At 48.0% G+C, this 19,314-nt stretch overlaps 1 protein-coding gene across 2 annotated transcripts; it reads left to right on the top strand.

The window, feature by feature from the left end:
- The first annotated feature begins 264 nt into the window (after positions 1–264).
- Positions 265–18,921, top strand: SNRPB (small nuclear ribonucleoprotein polypeptides B and B1). 2 transcript variants are annotated; one of them, XM_045445087.1, is made up of 8 exons: positions 265–275; positions 8,543–8,647; positions 11,444–11,595; positions 14,458–14,569; positions 16,635–16,787; positions 17,331–17,469; positions 17,789–17,914; positions 18,772–18,921. In XM_045445087.1, exons 2-8 carry the CDS (start codon positions 8,645–8,647, stop codon positions 18,807–18,809), a joined length of 723 nt encoding a protein of 240 aa, XP_045301043.1. In that variant the 5' UTR covers positions 265–275; positions 8,543–8,644; the 3' UTR covers positions 18,810–18,921. The 2 variants fall into 2 exon arrangements, with proteins under 2 accessions (XP_045301043.1, XP_045301044.1); XM_045445088.1 differs by having other exon boundaries at positions 18,640–18,921.
- Positions 18,922–19,314: the final 393 nt, after the last annotated feature.

Raw genomic sequence — 19,314 nt, 5'->3', positions numbered from 1 at the left:
CTCTCTCTCTCTCTGCCCCTGCCCTGCTAGTGCTCTGTCTCTGTCCCTGTCTCTCTCAAAATATGAATAAACCTTAAAAATTTTTAATTAAAAAATATTGTAGAGGGGCGCCTGGGTGGCTCAGTCGGTTGAGTGTCCGACTTGGGCTCAAGTCACGATCTCGCAGTTTGTGAGTTCGAGCCCCGCGTCGGGCTCTGTGCTGAGAACTCAGCGTCTGGAGCCTGCTTCAGATTCTATGTCTCCCTCTCTCTCTGCCCCTCTCCCACTTGTGCTCTGTCTCTTTTTCAAAAGTAAACATTAAAAAAAAATTGTAGAGATTTATTGGCTACCTACTATGTGCCAGAAAATGTTCCAGACACTAAGAACACGTAAGTAACAAAATAGTAATCCCTTCCTAGTCTTTACTAGTAACCGCCTTCTGATCTTTACTTTCTAGTGTGTGGAGACAGGCAATAAACCATAAGCTTCATACCCAGGAATATCATAACATGGTAGGTTGGAAAGTGATAAACGCTACATAGTATAAAATCATAATAAACTAGAGCAGGATAAAGGAGTATGGAGTGCGAGAGGGTGGCTGGCTGACTTTTGCAGTTGGGGATTTGGAATCAATGAGGAGTGACCATGGGACCCTCATGGGTGAGGGAGTTAGAACGTGGTGAGGGAGTTAGAACTCTGGGGATGTGGGGGAAGAGCATTTCAGGGGCAGGGACTCGGTGCTAAGACCTTTAGGAAGGGATGTGCCTGTGGCCATGAGGAGCCTGCCAGGAGGCCAGTGAGACTGGAGACACAGTCAGCGAGGGGGAGAGAAGAGAGAGGTGCCTTCTGCAGTGGAAGGGACAATTACGTGTCAGTTTGTATGGCTTTGGGGTTTCATAAGTCCTATTTTTTGCGTTTTCACTTATTTAAAAACTTACATTGGTTATTTAAACCTAGATTGATAAACACTTTCAATTAGGACATTCCCCTGGATCAGGAGTTGGCCAGCTTTTTCTGTAAAAGGGCCACATAGTAACTGTATGGTCTGTCTGTGGCTGTTCCCAGGTCTTCCCTTGCAGTGCTAAATGCAGACAGCATTTGTAAATGAATGAGCGAGGCTGTGTTCCAATAAGACTTTATTTGCGGACCCTGAATTCTGAATTTCATATCAGGTTTATGTGTCATGAAACATTATTATTCTTTTGACTTTTCCCCAACTATTTAACAATTTCAAAGCCATTCTTAGTTTGTAGACTCCAGAAACAGAGAGCCGGGTTTCGTGGGGCTCGAACTCGTGAACTGCAAGATCACGACCTGAGCCGAAGTTGGCTGCTTAACCAACTGGGCCACCCAGGCGCCCCAGACCCCGTGGCTTTTTATGTGTATCAGTCTTGTTTTATAATAAGAAAACTCATGAAGGTGTCCACATAGGTCACAGAGACTGTTACATCCAAGCAGAACTGAACTGTGGACAGTACGTGTCACTGTGAGTGCCGACGGCTTATTTAGTAGAAAGGAAAGGCTAAGGGTAATTGAAGCTGTTTATAGCACACAGTGGCTACTCGCAAGGTTCCTACGCTCACATGTAGAAGATGATTTTGCCCGACTTTGCGGATTGCAGTAGAAAATGGCATGTGCGGAAATGGACTGTGAAGGAATTACTGGTGAGGAACAAATTGTGCTGTGTGTTTATTACTAATTATAGATGTGGCCATAAGACGCGCTGTCGTAGGATAAGGCAAAGCGGCCCAGCGGCCCCACTGAGGGCTTCTCTAACTGAAAAACTCTCTCTTCAGCAGAACCAAAGGCAGAAATCTATCCCCGTGCCTCCTGCCTTCTAGCCGTCTCCTGCCAGCAACTTCTCAGCCAACATGTGCCTCAGATCTTTCTGGGCCTCTGTGTAGGGCATCACTCCCATCCAGGGGGTCCCGGCCCAGGGCATCAAGAGCAGCAGTATTCTGCTCAGAGCTGCTGCACTGGAGACACAGAAGGTCATGGGAGGCAAGGTGGCCTCCCTGGTGTGCGAGGACAGAGGAGACGGAGACTTCGGGCGCATTCCCCAGCCCGCCCCGAGGACGGTCCGCAAGAACTAGAGAAGGCAACGTGGCGGGTCGAGAGAGGGCCCCCCTCAGCCCTAGCCCATGCGCAAACAGACAAAGGAGTGAAAAAAGCCACAAGATCTGGAGCAGCCAGCTGTACGGAATGTGAACTAGACCGTAGCCCCAAATCGGACCTCATTACAAAGCAGACGGCCCACTTCCGGGAGAAACCCGATGTTTGCAGGGAGTGCGGGTGAGGCTTTAAAGTGAAGTCAACCCTCATCAGACACCATCGGACATGCTCAGTGGAGAAGCTTTATGTGTGCGGGGAGTGTGGGCGGAGCTTTAGAAATAAGTCAGTCCCGGGGCGCCTGGGTGGCGCAGTCGGTTAAGCGTCCGACTTCAGCCAGGTCACGATCTCGTGATCTGTGAGTTCGAGCCCCGCGTCAGGATCTGGGCTGATGGCTCAGCCTGGAGCCTGTTTCCGATTCTGTGTCTCCCTCTCTCTCTGCCCCTCCCCCGTTCATGCTCTGTCTCTCTCTGTCCCAAAAATAAATAAACGTTGAAAAAAAAAAATTAAAAAAAAAAAAAAAAAAAGAAATAAGTCAGTCCTCATTGGACACCAGTGGACTCACTCTGTGGAGAAGCCTTATGTTTGCGGCGAGTGTGGGTGAGCCTTCAGCGAGAAGTCCTCCTTTCTCAGACATCAGAGGACACGCTCCTGCTCCCGGGAGAAACACTAGGCATGCCTGGAGTGTGGGCGAGGCTTTAACCATAAGTCAAATTTGAAAAAAAATTTTTTTTTTAATTTTTATTTATTTTTGAGAGAGAGAGAGAGCAGGGGAGGAACAGAGAGAGAAGGAGACACAGAATCTGAAGCAGGCTCCAGGCTCTGAGCCGTCAGCACAGAGCCTGACACAGGGCTCAAACCCACGAACCGTGAGATCATGACCTGAGCCGAAGTCAGATGCTTAACCTACTGAGCCGCCCTGGTGCCCCACGTTGAATCTTATCAGACGCCAGAGGATACACTGAGGCGAGAAGCCTTCTGTGGGGGGGGGGGGGGGGGGATCCTGGGCAGGACTTTATTAATTCCTGGGCAGGACTTTATTAATCAGTCAAACCTCATCCTGCACCAGAGAGAGAGATGGGGAGGCATCCCTATCTGTGCACGGAGTGTGAGTAAAGCTTCAGAGGCATGTTGGTCCTCAACAGCCTTCAAGGACACATTCAGGAGAGGAGGCTTATCTGTGCAGAGTGTGGGCAACTCGGCAGCCGTAAGTCAACCCTCACCGAACAAAAAGGATGCACGTAGGTGGGAAGTGCTGTGCGTGCAGGGACCGCGGGTGGGGCTTCAGCGATAAATCCGGATTCACTGAACATCCAGCGGCCGACTTGGGAGAGGCGGCCTGTGTTCAGAGACCTTAGGAAAAGAGCAGGCAGGCGGGCACCAGGTGGCACCTTCGGGGAGGAGCCGTGTGCTTGCAGGGGGTGTAAGACTCTCGTGCTCAGTCAGCCTTCTTCACACACCGGAAGGGTAATCCGTACGTGGAGATCCTGGGGAGCTCCGTCCAGATGACCCATTCAGGGGTCAGATTACCGCCCCTGGCGGCTGCACAGAGGAGTTCCTCACTAGGACTTGCTTGCAGCCACAGGGAACTTCACCCTCCCCACGGCGGGGGCTCCTGGCCAGTGACCGATTGATACGGGGAGACAGAACTCCAACGCTTGATCCAGTAGGGACGACCCCAGAGGGTCATCTCAGATCCAGAGGCCCCCATCGGACTGAGTGATTTGGTTGCAAACATGTCACAGGGCTGCTGCTTCCTCTGCCCAGTCCTGCCTTCATTCCCCCAGTAAACCACTCAACCCCCGTTTCATGGTCTCTCCGGGGAATCCACTCCGAGACATCCTGAGTGTGCGAGGAGTGTGGACAAGGCTTTGGCCACACGTCACCCCTCAACAGACCCCAGGGTATACCGAAGAGAAGCTGTGTGTGTGTGGGAGGGTGAGCAAGGGCTCGGGGAAAGCCTCCGTATCCACCAGAAAATAGCTCGTGTGGGAGAAGCCTTCCGTGGACGAGGAGGAAAGCTTCGAGAGGCTTAAGCAGGATGTGAGGCCCCATCTCACACCAGCGGACACGCTCAGGGAGGGCTCCTGGGTGGAACTTTATCCTGATGTCTCTTCTGGACAGACTCATGAGGACAGAGACTGGCCACCGCAGACCACTACGTCACTCACCTCTAAGGGGCTTTCAGAAGTCTTGATGAGAGGGAAGATGGCACTCACAGCTAGAGACCTGGGTTTTCCACTGTTTGTGGTCAGATGGAATAAAAACGTGGAAGGCTTTATTTAAGTAATCCAAGAACGGTCTCGTTTAATTTTCATACACCAATTCTTTCCCAGGTCCTCTTGTCCTTTTGTTCTACTGAAATCTTTGACAAGCTCAGGCTGTGTGCCTTAGTCTCTGAGCAATCTGGAAAGGAATTCAAGTCCACAACCTGGATTTCCTGCATGAATTCAACCCTTGAGAATAAAGGAGTCCCGAATCAATCCAATAGATTTGTAGGGAAATCTGAGCCTTTGCATGGGGAGGACCACCTAGGTTCTGGAGACATGCCAGCTGAAGGGAGGGCCCTCCCAGGTCTCTGGGGGACAGGTTGCCTCCTCTCCTAAGTGGTCTCCTAACTGGAGATCTCCTAACCAGATCTCCCTCTGGTTTCTGTGACAGCTCCTTTCTCGGGAACGTTCCCTTCCTTCCTTCTTTCTGGTCTCTCTTCAGGTCCCTGCTGAATCCTTCTCTACCCTCTGGAAGCACTGCTGTTCCTTAATGGTCTGTTTATGTCCTCCAGTTTTGGGGATCCTTTAACCACATTCCTTCTGCGGCCTTCCAGATTCCAGGGTCAGGTCCTTTAACCACACCCAACCTGTTCTCCAGCCATGAATCGTTGCTTTGGGTTGCTTAGCTATTCCCCATGTCAGTTCATATGTCTAAAGACCCCTAAGCATGGCTCCAATACGCTGTCCACTCAGCCCTCCATTCCTCAGAGCCAGTCCTGCTAGTGACCCCACCATCATCCCTCTACTCAATGGTCAAAGACAGACAGCCTAGTCATACACCTGCCCTTGTTTTTCAGCACTGAGATTCACAGCATAATCTTTTTCCTAATGGAAATGTGCTATAATACCATGCTATGCTTTTTTATTTTCTCCTAATATGTATGATATGTATAAGGGATAAAAATCCATGTTCTCCCTATGTAAAGATTATTTTTGTCTAGCCCTGTATCCTCGTCACTAATTTCAATCTAGAAATCGTTTTGGAGAATAGCCAAACACTCAGAAACGGACCCACAATGTATGGCCAACTACTCTTTGGCAAAGCAGGAAAGAATATCCGATGGAATAAAGACACTCTCTTCAGTAAGTGGTGCTGGGGAAACTGGACAGCGACATGCAGAAAAATGAACCTGGACCACTTTCTTACACCCTACACAAAAATAAACTCAAAATGGATGAAAGACCTAAACGTAAGACAGGAAGCCATCAAAATCCTAGAGGAGAAAGCAGGCAAAAACCTGTTTGACCTTGGCCGCAGCAACTTCTTACTCAACACATCTGGAGGCAAGGGAGACAAAAGCCAAAATGAACTATTGGGACTTCATCAAAATAAAAAGCTTCTGCAGAGCGAAGGAAACAATCAGCAAAACTAAAAGGCAACCGACAGAATGGGAGAAGATATTTGCAAATGACATGTCAGATAAAGGGTTAGTATCCAAAATCTATAAAGAACTCATCAAACTCAACACCCAAAAACCAAACAATCCAGGGAAGAAATGGGCAAAAGACATGAATAGACACTTCTCCCGACACATGAAAAGATGCTCAACGTCACTCATCATCAGGGAAATACAAATCAAACCACAATGAGATACCACCTCACACCTGTCAGAATGGCTTACATTAACAACTCAGGCAACAACAGATGTTGGCGAGGATGCAGAGAAAGAGGATCTCTTTTGCACTGCTGGTGGGAATGCAAACTGGTGCAGCCACTCTGGAAAACAGTATGGAGGTTCCTCAAAAAATTAAAAATAGAACTACCCTACGACCCAGCAATTGCACTACTAGGTATTTATCCAAGGGATACAGGTGTGATGTTTCAAAGGGGCACATGCACCCCCATGTTTATAGCAGCACTATCAACAATAGCCAAAGTATGGAAAGAGCCCAAATGTCCATCGATGGATGAATGGATAAAGAGGATGTGGTATATATATACAATGGAGTATTACTCAGCAATCAAAAAGAATGAAATCTTGCCATTTGCAACTACGTGGATGGAACTGGAGGGTATTATGCTAAGCGAAATTAGTCAGATAAAGACAAATATCATATGACTTCACTCATATGAGGACTTTAAGACACAGGACAGATGAACGTAAGCGAAGGGAAGCAAAAATAATGTGAAAACAGGGAGGGGGACAAAACATAAGAGACTCTTAAATATGGAGAACAAACAGAGGGTTGCTGGAGGGGTTGTGGGGGGGGATGGGCTAAATGAGTAAGGGGGCATTGAGGAATCTACTTCTGAAATCATTGTTGCACTATATACTAACTAACTTGGATGGAAATTAAAAAACAAATAAATATTAAAAATTTTTTTTGAATGTTTATTTTTGAAGGAGAGAGAGACTGAGCATGAGCAGGGGAGAAGCAGAGAGAAAGGGAGACACAGAATCCAAAGCGGGCTTCAGGCTCCGAGCTGTCAGCATAGAGCCCGGTGCAGGGCTTGAACTCACAAACCGAGAGACCATGACCTGAGCCATAGTCGGACGCTTAACCGACTGAGCCACCCAGGCGCCCCACATGTGTATAGCTTTTGTATGAAAGCAAAAGCATGAACTTTGTATCTGCAGTGAACCCGGCGATAAGCCAAAGAAACAATGCAAGTCAAAGTTATTGTTACTACTAGCTGGGGCTATGGCCCTGAACCCAGACACAGAAATATAATGGTTTAGACCCTGTGATGGGAAACTACAGGCCTGAAGGCCAAATCTGGCCTGCCACCTGTTTTTGTAAAGCGTGTGAACTAAGAGTGATTTTTCCATTTTAAATGGTTGAAAGAATCAAAAGAAGAAAAGTATGTGTGTCTGTAAAGTTTTATTGTAACACAGCCATATATTTGTTATGTTGTCTATAGCTGCTTTCATCCTATGATGGTTGAGTTGAGTAATTGCAGCAGGGACCACGTGGCCCACAAACCATAAAATACTAGCTGATCTGACTCTTAACAGGAAAAGGTTGTCGGTCCCTGTTCTAGACTGAACCTTAAGAACACTTTACCAAAGGCCAAGTGAATTCATGACCCCCTTGTCCTCGTTTGTGGAAATTGACAGGCCGATGGTGGCTAGGACTGGCATGGTAGCAGTGGAACCGATGACAACAGTCAGATTCAAGGCATTTTGTAAGTGAGGTCCCCAGGATTTCCTGACTGATTGTAAGGTGGGAGAGAAATAGAGGAATCAAGGATGCTCCCAAGTTTGTCATTTTACTTTTTGTTTTTTAACTCGAGAAACTCCTGAGATCGGGAACACTGGTAAGAAGTGGGTTTGGGAAGAAAAGGGAATACAACAATCAAGAATCCAATTTTTACTGTGTTAAATTAAGGATACCTATTAGATATCCAGATCAAGCAGGCGGTGGATGTAAAAGGCCAAGAGTTAAATGAAGAACCCAGAGTCAGAGGAATAAATTTGAGATTCCTGAGCATTTAGGTAATATTCAAAGGTCATAGGACTGGATGGGATTGGTTGATTGACTCATTCATTCATTCATTCATTCAAATATGTTTTCAGCCCTTGTTTTGTGCTAAGCAGTGTTCTAGGCATTGCAGTAACAAAAAATACACAAAGGAAAATCTGTACCCTCAGAATTTCCATTCTAATGGGGAGGAAAAGTAACAAATATATAGTATATTAGGGATCATTGTTAAGGAGAAAGGTAAAGCAGGGATGGGTGGGAAGGCTGCAGTTTTCAACAGGATGGCTAGGGAAGTCCTCAGTGGGAAAATGTTATTTGAGCTTAAGTCTTCAAGGAAGTGAAGTTGTGCACATACCTGGAAGACTAGCATTCCAGGCAGAGGCGACAGCAAACGCAAGCATGCTAAGGTAGGAGCGCGTCAAGCAAGTTAACAGAAAAGCAAGGGCAGTGGCTTCAGGAGAGCCGAGGGAGAGTGGTGGGAGATGAGGACCAAGACAGAATGGGCCGGGACACGGGGTGGAGGACAGAAAGGAAGGTGTGGAGGAGCATCTCAGGAACGGACTAAAACTAGGAAGCTGACCAAACATCTCCGCGAAGTTCAGCTTGACGTTAGCCCCGCCCCAAGCCCCGCCCCAAGCCCCGCCCCAAGCCCCGCCCCAAGCCCCGGAGGGCTCCTTGCTCACAGCTCCGCCTTTTGGCCGGAACTCGTGAGCCCGCGCAGGGACCGGAAGTAGCTTCCGCCCGACCCCATTTTATACGAGGCCGCTCTTCCGGTAGCGGCGGCGGGAAGCGGACTACTGGCGGGCGTCTAGGCCTCTGCCGAGGGGAATCCGGCGGGAATCGGAGCCATCAGAACCGCCACCATGGTGAGGAGGCGCAGGCGGGAGGCGCGGGAACTTCCGAGTCTGTTGTGGAGTGGGGGCCGCGACTGATCGGGAGGAGGTCACGGGTTGGGGGTTCATGGCGGTGAAGGCCCGGGCCGCGGCCGCCCGGTCCGGGCAGGGGAGACCCGGACCTTGGCCATTCGGTAGGGTGGGGGAGGGGAAGGCTGGAACTGAGGAACGGAGGCCTGAGTCGCTCGGTGGTGGCGAGGATAGCACTCCGGCCCTCCACGCCGCTGTAGCCACAGTGCTTGGGTTCCTGCAGGCACGAAGTAAACTTTTGCAGAATAAATGCATGTCTGGGGTTTCGGAGCAGGCATTAGAGCCGCGGGAGGACTGGGGAAGACCCGGTGAGAGACTCAGACGTGTGAAACGGGGTCTGAGGAGGAGTTGCGGAAAGAGGTGGGGAAGACTTGTGGCCGCATCTAGAGAGAGTGCTTGGGTCCGGTAGATAGGAGGGACTGGGAGGGTGAACGGCAATGTTTGGGGGGAAGAATTCAGCTCGCTTGTTCAGCGTGTCTGTGTTTTAAGTATGCCTGACTTTTCAGGCCCTGGAGCTACATAATGAAATGCTTCCTTCCTTCACCCAGTTCACTTTCTCGGTGGGGACACAGATAATCTAATCCAGAGTGATAGGTAGTTAGGCATTACGTAAAAGTAACGGCGAGGGAGGGGCGGGGTAGGAAGGCCGTCTGGAGTAGAGGATTCCCGAGCAGAGCCCTTAGACGTTGTTAGAAGTGTCTTCCCAGCGAAAATGGAAGGGAATATTCTAGTTTGGAAGGACTACAAGAGCAAAGCAGGAAGGGTAGCACTATTGAAAGTTTCTGAAGGAGGAAGAGAGGAAGAGGGCGGGAGGAATTTTACGTGCTGTTACATACAATCCTGTGGATGATGAGGTATACCAGTCAAGGATTTAGCCAGCAAAATGACACACACTTAGTTGTGTTCAGAAAGATCACTGTGTTTTGTAGCTGTTACACTTGGGGGGAACTGAAAGCAGGGAATTGTTTGTGGGATTGGTTGGAAGAGTGGGCACTGGATTCAGTCTGTCTAGGTTCCAACCCGGCTTCCTGGCTGTGAGACAGGACAAGCTCCTTAACCTCTCCTGGCTTCAGTGGCTGTTATCTGTAAAATAGGAATAACAGTTCTGGTTTCTAGAATTAAGTGAGATGTGTAGTGCTTGTCACAGTGCCTGGTACACAGTGAGCACCAAGGAAGCGTTAAGCTATTACAAGGTAGACCCTAGAGGTTCAGATCTGTGTGGCTCGAAGCTGTGCAGTTACAAGCCGGTTAAAATAGTCGTTCGAGGGAGAGTAAACCACATAACCAGGGTCTCCAGGGTGTCAGTCAAGGTTCTGATCCATACATTTGTGGGCTCAAAACCCTGTTCTGGTCCAAGCTCCCAGAGATAAACAGCAAGCACGGTGCCTGCCACAAAGAAGGCACTTGGGTGAGTTAGGACTGGCCCACACCAATCAGGCTGACAGGAGACTGATCTGCAAACGAAATGCCAGCTTGTTTATTTCGAGGGAGAGAGAGAGAGAACTGCCAAAGACATCTGACAACTTGTGTTGCAAGATCTATTTTGTCTCTTAGCAAAGCTACATTGGAATCCGGGCTACAAAGTAAAAAAGGTTGTTGGATTAATAAAGAAGTGAAAGCAAGTTCTTTATTCTTAAAGACCATTATGTGTTCGAACTGATTAGCGCCCTGACCACCAGAAGGTCTCCCTCTTAAAGGTAGTCTTGGAGGCACGCCTATGTTTTTGCTTTAGAGATTCCATACCTCTTGCCTCCAAGCCCATCATCTCCTTTCTGATGACGGATTTCTCATTGATTGGATTTGAGTGCCAATCATTCCAGCACCTCTTTTACTTGGTCTTTAATTTATTTATTTGTTTATTAAAAAAAAATTTTTTTTTTTAATGTTTATTTTTGAGACCGAGACACCCCGAGTATGAGCAGGCAAGGGGCAGAGAGAGAGGGAGACCCAGAATCTGAATCAGGCCCCAGGCTCTGAGCCGTCAGCACAGAGCCCGATGCGGGGCTCGAACTCACAGACTGCAAAACATTATTGAGCCGAAGTCAGATGCTTAACTGACACAGCCACCCAGGTGTCCCTTTACTCTGTCTTTTAAACGGTCTGTGGGTGTTCCACGGCACTGGAGTCACACACCTATAATCTGCACAGTGGCAGATGGCTAATTTGGTGGAGGGGAGTGCTGGATTCATTTGGAGGTACTTTTCACCCTCACCCCTGATACTGACACAGCATAGACATAGGCAATTGTAATATGCCTATGCCTAAAAAAAAAAAGATGATTTTAGGGGCGTCTGGGTGGTTCAGTCAGTTAGATGTCCGACTTTGGCTCAGGTCATGATCTCGTGGTCCGTGGGTTCGAACCCCGCATCGGGCTCTGTGCTGACAGCTCAGAGCCTGGAGCCTCCTTCCGATTCTCTCTCTCTGTCTGTCTCTCAAAAAGAATAAATCATAAACATTCAAAAAAAATTGAATGAAAATAAAGATGATTTTTTTTTTTTTTTTGGAAAAAGATTATTCTAAGGGCAGGGAGTAACCGGGAAGTGGGCAGAAGTTAGGGCTGAGCACAGGGTGATGCGGGGGAATTCCCAGGGGAGGGCTGTGGCTGGAAGACAGAGCTAAGACTCGACGGAGCAAGATAGCCTGGTGGAAAAGAAAGTCACAGCTGAAGGTTTTAGGAAGCGGCGGGGATATATAGGTCCAAGAGAGCTGGCCTCTCATCCCGTTGCTTTCTCCTTGCAGACTGTGGGCAAGAGCAGCAAGATGCTGCAGCACATCGACTACAGGATGAGGTGCATCCTGCAAGACGGCCGCATCTTCATTGGCACCTTCAAGGCTTTTGACAAGCACATGAACTTGATCCTCTGTGACTGTGATGAGTTCAGGAAGATCAAGTGAGAAGTGGGCCGCACGGGGGGTGGGATGTGAGTTTCGAGGGAAGTGGAGCGGGTGGGTGGGCCAAGCGACAGGTGGTCGATGTAGCTGTAGCTGGTTCCTTGGTCTGCTCTCCTGCGTTAGAGGGCAGATTTAAATGGGGACGTTGGACTCCAAGAAATCTTCCTTAGCCCAGCAAGCCTCGCTCTCTAGTTCTAGCGGAGTACACGTTGTAAGGAGGGCTGCTAGGCTTTTTGTTTCTCTGACTGTGTGTGCCCCTGGGTACTGGGGTAAAGGGCTCTCATGTTCTCCCCACAGGTGTGTGAGGGGGGAGAGCTTGATTTTCTGGCCTCATTGCCTATTTGTAAAGCTGTAGCCTAAAGGGCTCTCCCAATGCAGCCTGGTCTGAAACTGCTTTAAGAAGCCTCTGACCCTCTTCAGGGTAAGTGCTCAGCTTCCCGTGTGGGTTTGGGGCCAGTGATTTTTGTTGGCGTTTATAGACACGATCAGATCTTTTCTACTTTTCTACAATTCCATATGCAACTGGATAGCTCCCTTGTCTCACGACTCACAGATCTTGAGCTTCTGGCCTCTTAAAAGACGTGGGCTAGCTTGTCGTGCATATTACATTCGAGGCATCTTGAGGCCCAAAGAGGTCATGTGACTTCCATGATCAGTCAGCTCTCTTTGCCCCATGCGGTGGTCCGTATTAGGTTGTCGGTGGCTGTGATTTCCTTTTGATTCCCCTTGGGGCTGTTGTTTTCTTTTTGTGGCAAGAGGTCAAGAAGTACAGGATACAGTGTAATAAGGATGGCCAAGTGCCAGGGACACAGTAGAGAGGGGCCGGCAGATCAGTGTAGAACTATTCCAAATGGTCTCTTCTGTCTTTTATTTATTTATTTTTTTAAATTAAAAAAAGAACATTTTTTTTTACATTTATTTATTTTTGATAGAGACAGAGCACTAGTGGGGGAGGGGCAGAGAGAGAGGGAGACACAGAATCCGAAGCAGGCTCCAGGCTCTGAGCTGTCAGCACAGAGCCCGACGCGGGGCTTGAACTCACAAATCGTGAGATCATGACCTGAGCCGAAGTCGGACGCTTAACCGACTGAGCCACCCAGGCGCCCCTAAATTTTTTTTTTTTTGAATGTTTATTTTTGAGAGAGAGCGAGACAGAGCATGAGCGGGGGAGGGGCAAAGAGGGAGGGAGACACAGAATCCGAAGCAGGCTCCAGGCCCCAAGCTGTCAGCACAGAGCCCAACGCGGGGCTCGAACTCACAGACCGCGAGACCATGACCTGAGCTGAAGTTGGACACTCAACCGACTGAGCCACCCAGGCGCTCCATCTTTTATTTTTTTTAAATGAAATTATTCTGATAATTAAAAAAATGTCTATTAGAAGATACATTTTAAAAATACATAAAAGTATATGAGGAAAAATTTAAATACCCAGAAAGGTTTGTTTCTTTTTTTTTTTTTTTTTTTTTATGAAAGAACAATACATGTTTTTAGTAAAAAAAAAAAAAAAAAAAGAAAGAAAGAAAGAAAGAGAAAATAAAGATAGGCCCAAAAGAAAAGGAAGAACTGTCTACCCCCAGAAAACTCTTAATTTAATATAAAAAATATCGTTAAAAGGAAACCTTTATGTTTTGTTTTTTTTTTTTAATTAAAAAAATTTTTTTAAGTTTATTTTTGACAGAGAGACAGAGTGACGGGGGGAGGGCCGGAGAGAGAGAATCCCACGCAGGCTCTGTCAGCACGGAGCCCTGTGTGCGGCTTGACCTCATAAACCGTGACGTCATGACTTGAGCTAAAACCAAGAGTCGGGCGCTTAACCAACTGAGCCACCCCGGCGCCCCAGAAACCTTTAAGCTTTTAAAAATCCAGGCATTTTGTCTTTCCTTTATTCTTAGGGTATTGGTTTTGGCTTTTTCTTCCCTTCCCCTGTCTTGTTATGGTTATTTTATTTCCCAGTTTACATTTACAGCTGACCCTCGAACAACCCAGGAGTTGGGGTGCAGACTCCACACCATTGAAAATCCACGTGTAACTCTTGACTTCTCCCAAACTGAACTACTAGTCTACTGTTGGCCAGGAAGCCTTACCAATAAGATAAACGTTTGATTAGCATGTAATTAGTGTGTTCTGTTTTGTATATACTGTATCCCTACAGTAAAGTAAAAGAAATGTTTTTAAAAATCATAAGGAAGAGAAAATACATTTATAGCACTGTATCAGAAAAAATCCGCATCTAAGTGGCCCCGCACGGTTTAGACCCAGGTTGTTCAAGGGTCAGCGGTATATTTTGTTCATCCTTTTCTGGTTGTTGCATTGGAACTTTCTGTTTTTGTGCTTTGAGGATAGAGGTGTAACTTCTATGAAGTTATTTTTCCTTTCTTCTACTTCTGAGGTGACCTGAGGGATGGAGTTAATAGTTCTGCGGGGTTGACTTGGTGGCGGAAGGAGGCTTGCGCGCAAGAAGGCTGACTGGGATTCGGTCGACTGGAGTTGTTCAGGCTGCCTCTTCACACAGACGAGGCCTTAAGCTGAAGGGAGGGAATAGGGTAATGGCAAAGAAGAGTGGACTGAGGAAAGACCTTCACCATGGTTACAGAGCAACATTTGAGCCAGGGCTGGGCTTTCTTAACTCTTGTCCTATCTCTTGGCCAGTGCGTCCTCTTGGCGTGGGAGACAGCCACCTAAGGGGTTATGAGTCAGCCTGTGAGGACTGTGCAGAGGAGTTGCTTTAGAGAAAGTTTTTGTACCATTTGTCAGGAGATAACAGTGTAAAAATCTTGGAGGCCCCTAGGCAGGTGAACGGGAGCTTTACCCCCTTTCTGATGCTTACTTTTTTTGTTTCTTTCCCTAAACCCATCCCCAGGCCAAAGAACTCAAAGCAAGCAGAAAGAGAAGAGAAGCGAGTCCTCGGTCTGGTGCTGCTTCGCGGGGAGAACCTAGTCTCCATGACTGTAGAGGGACCTCCTCCCAAAGACGTAAGTCAGCGTAGAGCAGAGCGCGCCAGTGCAAGGCCAGGAAGCCTTGGAGAAGGGAGCCCCTGCTGTGAGCCAGGCTCTGCCTTAGCTTCTCTGCATTTCATTGCATAATTCACAGGCATCCTCAGATTTTTGTCCTCCTTTTACAGTCAGTAGAATCTCCAAGAGGTTACCCTCTAAGTAGGAAGTAGCGATGGGGAACTAGAATTTGAGGGTTTCCAACTTTAAAGCCCTCTCTTCTTCCTCAGTTGATGTACAGAGTGAGTCAGGAGAAGAGGCACTTAAGGCCATCTGGTCAGGTCTTAATGTGATGGCAGTCTAGCTGGACAGTAAAAAGTCCTAACTCCAAACAGCAGAATGTATATATTTTGTACAGTTGGAGAAAACTAGTTAACATTTATGAAACGTCTGCTGTGCGAAGCACTTCAGTATTTTAGCCACTTCTTGTAAGCCGTTTTTTGAGATAAATCATTCCCACTTAAGATAAAACAAACTGGGGGTTAGTAACTTGCCCAAGGTGTCTCAGCCATTAAGTGGTGAGGCTGGCGTTTGATCCCAGGCAATCTTGGTTCTGTAAACACCAGCCTGCACTTAGAAATAGACTAGACTTTAGAGCATCTAACCAAGTTTTCTTGTTTTCGTTTAAAGACATTGTCATCAAAGAAATAATTTTTCTTATTTTTGTCCTTGTACATGTTTTTTTTTTTTAACACATAATACGTGTGTAATACTGTGTTCTGTTTTTTCACTTAACATTGTAAACATTCTTCTGATTGCTGTATTTTTTTCTTTTTCTTTTAAGTTTGTTTATTTTGAAAGAGAGAATGGGGGAGGGACACAGAGAGAGGGAGAGAGAGAATCCCAGGCAGGCTCCACACTCAGCACAGAGCTTGAACTGTGAGTTCATGACCTAAGCTGAACTCGAGTCGGACTCTTAACCGACTGAGCCACCCAGGCTCCCCTGCTGTATGCTTTTTAAAAGGCATGTTAATGACTTTAAAAAATTCCCTTAAGTGAGGACAGAGTAGTTATCCTAGTCATCTCCCTCTCTCTTTTCCAATGTGTATTTAATTTATTTTGAGAGGGAGAGAGCGGATCCCCCAGGGGTCGAACTCCCCAACTTTGAGATCATGACCTGAACAGAAATCCAGAGTCGATGCTTAACCAAATGAGCCACCCAGGTGCCCCCTAGTCATTTCTGTCTTTTTTGGACTCATACATTGAATCCAAAGGGAATAGGGAGCCTTTCCAATTATAAATGCCTACAAGGGGTTTATCACATTTTTTGGTTGAAGCATACGTTTGTATTCGTAACTCCTGGTGTCTGTTTCCAGTAGAAGTTGCTACTCACTCTAAATCTTCATGACTGCAACCGGTTTTGTTATAACCCCATCGTTTACAGGTGAGGAAACAGCCCCAGAACTGTGGGATTACTTGCCCACTGTCACCTGCTAGGTGAGAATCAGAGCTGGGACTGGACTTCATTTCTCTTTGATGCCAGGTCAAGTGCTCTTGAGTACTATACCCTTTTTTTTTTTTTTTAAATATTTGTAATTTTAATTTTATTATATTTTAGGGTGCGCCAGCAGGCAGGGGAGAGGGACAGAGAGAGGGAGAGGGAGAATCTCAAGCAGGCTCCACACTCCCCATGGAGCCCGACACAGGGCTCGATCCCATGACCCCGGGATTATGACCTGAGCCGAAATCAAGAATCACGCGCTCAACCGACTGAGCCACCCAGGAGCCCCTGTGGTATATACCCTTCTGAATGGAGCCCTGGCCCTTTGTTGGTTTAATTTTCATAGGAATGCACATAGGTTGAGTTGTGGTGTGTTTTCTCTAGACTTACTCTTAAGTTTCTCTAGCCTGCGCAGGGGTGACAGCTAGGCACATGATCTCGGATGGAAGAGGAATGTCATTAACACGTGGGTGGCTAGGTAGTATTTATTTTTAAGCTGTTTGGTTTGATGTCCTGTGAATCTGAGGGCCTCTCTTGGCAGTGGTGTTCCAAAGTGCACGGATTCTCTAGGCCCTAAGCATTTTAGCATATTTCTTTATTTTTTAGACTGGCATTGCCCGAGTGCCACTTGCTGGAGCTGCCGGGGGCCCAGGGATTGGCAGGGCTGCCGGCAGAGGAATCCCAGCTGGTGTTCCAATGCCGCAGGCTCCTGCAGGACTTGCCGGGCCAGTCCGAGGGGTTGGTGGGCCGTCACAACAGGTAAGGGGTTGGGGAAGGGCACCAACTTCTCGTGGTTAAAATGAAGGACGGAGAGGGGCCCCACAGTTCGGGAAGAGTCCAGAAGGACCAATCTGTGACTCTCAGGCCGTCAGTATTTCATTGTCCTTCGTATGTAGTCCCAGACTCCCGTGAGAAGGGAAACCGAACGTTGTAAATTAACGTTGATGCTACTGAAGTAAAGAGATGCATGAAAGGTATTTTGGCCAACCACATTGGGGCAAAATGTTTCCACAACAGCATGTGAGGGAATGCTCTCTTACAACCGGTTATCCGTCATACTTGAAAATGCAGTTGCCTTCTCTGATTTGGAGTGGGCCTCCTCAATTCCGGTCTAGAAGGTGGGAATTGAGCATTCAGGCTTGATCTTCTCTGGCAGGTGGTTTCAGATAGCCTGATGCCGGGAGTTGCAGCGTGGGGGATCGATTGGGTGTCGGCTCCGTCTTAACCACGTTGGGGGCAGGAGAGTGGGATGCTGCATTGCCCTCTGCTGTTCTGCCTGACCCCGATCCCGTGTCCTCTTAGGTGATGACCCCGCAAGGAAGAGGCACTGTGGCTGCTGCCGCCGCCGCCGCCACAGCCAGTATTGCAGGGGCCCCAACCCAGTATCCACCCGGCCGTGGGGGTCCTCCCCCACCTATGGGCCGAGGGGCACCCCCTCCAGGTGAGAAGCCTGTAAGGAGACCCCTGCTAATTGATGGAAGGTGCCTGCGCTGGATTCGTGATGAGACATAACGTTGACTGAAACTGGTGATGAGTTTGTGTAATTAAGCAGGATTACTCTGAGATCCAGCCTTGACTGACTGACCACGGAACTAGCTGGACAGGAGCCATGGGGAGCCCCACCTCTTTGGCTCAAGGCCCAGAGACTGGGAGGGTAGAATGGTCCATCCTCAGAACTTGGTGGACAGTTTTGTTAACGTTCCCTGCTACCTTTTCAAGACAGACACTTGAGCTGTGTTCTTGGGGCTTTTCTCTCGTAGGCATGATGGGCCCACCACCTGGCATGAGGCCTCCCATGGGTCCCCCGATGGGGATCCCCCCTGGACGGGGAACTCCGATGGGCATGCCCCCTCCGGGGATGCGGCCCCCTCCCCCGGGGATGCGAGGTAAGTGCCAATGGCAGTGATTTGGACTTCCTTAGAGAGCATGTTGGGATGGGGAATGGAAGGAAGGTTGCCATACCCTCTGGGCTTTCAGGCCTTAAGCCTAAGGATATGCACTCTTAGAGGGCAACTTTGTCCAGAAAGGGAGGAGGGGAAAAGTAGTTCTGAAATTGGCCTTCCCTCCCTCTTAGAGCAGTTAGGGCAGTCCTACACCCGGGTACTTCTCAGTGTCCACGGTGGTGGTCTCAGGGCAGTGTGCGATCGTGCATTCTGAGAGTCCCCCACAAAGGTCATGGGATTGTCCTATGTCCTTTGGCTTGACAATGTCTGGTAATGAAGAGCTTGCCGTACTACTTATTATGTATATCTCTCTAACTCCAATTTGAGAAATGCTGACAGACTCGTCCTCTCACTTTATAGATAAGGAAATGGGCCCCGAGAGCTTAGTGTCCTGGCTCCCAGATTGGTGTTCTTTGCAGCAAGCCATGGTGGTCTCGAAGATAACCCACAGCCACACTGGTTGACCCCTGTGTCTCTAGTTCAGGTTTTTTGTTGATGGGTTTTATAAGCCTAGGAACCCAGTCTGTCCCAGAGAAGTCCCTAGTTAGCATATATGTCGTATATGTCCCTCTGATCACCGGGTAACTGCAGGGTGTGGGAGGCTGGGGTGGGGCTGGGGATTTGAGTTGCAGATCAGGCACTGACTAAACTTCTTACTCTTACTTCAGGCCTTCTTTGACCCTTGGCCACAGAGTTACGGAAGTAGCTCCACAGAGGCGTGGGCCCGATTACCACAGACCTGTTTGTTTGTTATGCCGTTGTTCTCGGAGTCTCACGGGATTGTCTGGTTTCCCTTTCAGGGCCCCCTCCCCCGGGAATGCGCCCACCAAGGCCCTAGACTCATCTTGGCCCTCCTCAGCTCCCTGCCTGTTTCCCGTAAGGCTGTACATAGTCCTTTTACTTCCTTGTGGCCTGTGAAACTAGTTTATAATAAACTCTTAAGAATATTATAAACGTGTCTGGTGTGTCTGTTCAATTTTAGAAAGCCTTTGTTATGTTGGGTAGTTAATAGAGTCAGGAAAGGTTGCCTTGGGAAAGCTAGCCCTAATCTCTGCTGCTTCCCTTATGAAATGTTTTACAGCGCATTTGCAGAGAAGCACAAACCTCTCTCCTACTGAGAGAATTAGCAACATTGAACTGCGAGACATTTCCACGTATCAGACTGGCAAAATTAGTTTGTTGGAGTAAACACTCACATACCGTTGGCGACAGTTGTGAGTTGGCAGATCCTTTTTGGAAGGCACTCCTTGATAGCCTCTTGTGCATTACTTGAGATTATATTCATTTTTATATGATAAGGGAGGAGGCAAGTAGTAAAAATGAAAAACAATCCCACTGGAAGA

The sequence above is a fragment of the Leopardus geoffroyi genome, chromosome A3 (assembly GCF_018350155.1).
Source record: "Leopardus geoffroyi isolate Oge1 chromosome A3, O.geoffroyi_Oge1_pat1.0, whole genome shotgun sequence".
Classification (NCBI taxonomy): domain Eukaryota; kingdom Metazoa; phylum Chordata; class Mammalia; order Carnivora; family Felidae; genus Leopardus; species Leopardus geoffroyi.
The sequence above is the reverse complement of the archived record's forward strand: the minus strand, read 5'-3'. Positions and strand labels throughout refer to the sequence as shown.

Coding starts and splice junctions, on each gene's coding strand:
- SNRPB (XM_045445087.1), top strand. Junction 11,596..14,457: donor GATGAGTTCAGGAAGATCAA/GTGAGAAGTGGG, acceptor ACCCATCCCCAG/GCCAAAGAACTCAAAGCAAG. Junction 17,915..18,771: donor CCCTCCCCCGGGGATGCGAG/GTAAGTGCCAAT, acceptor TTTCCCTTTCAG/GGCCCCCTCCCCCGGGAATG.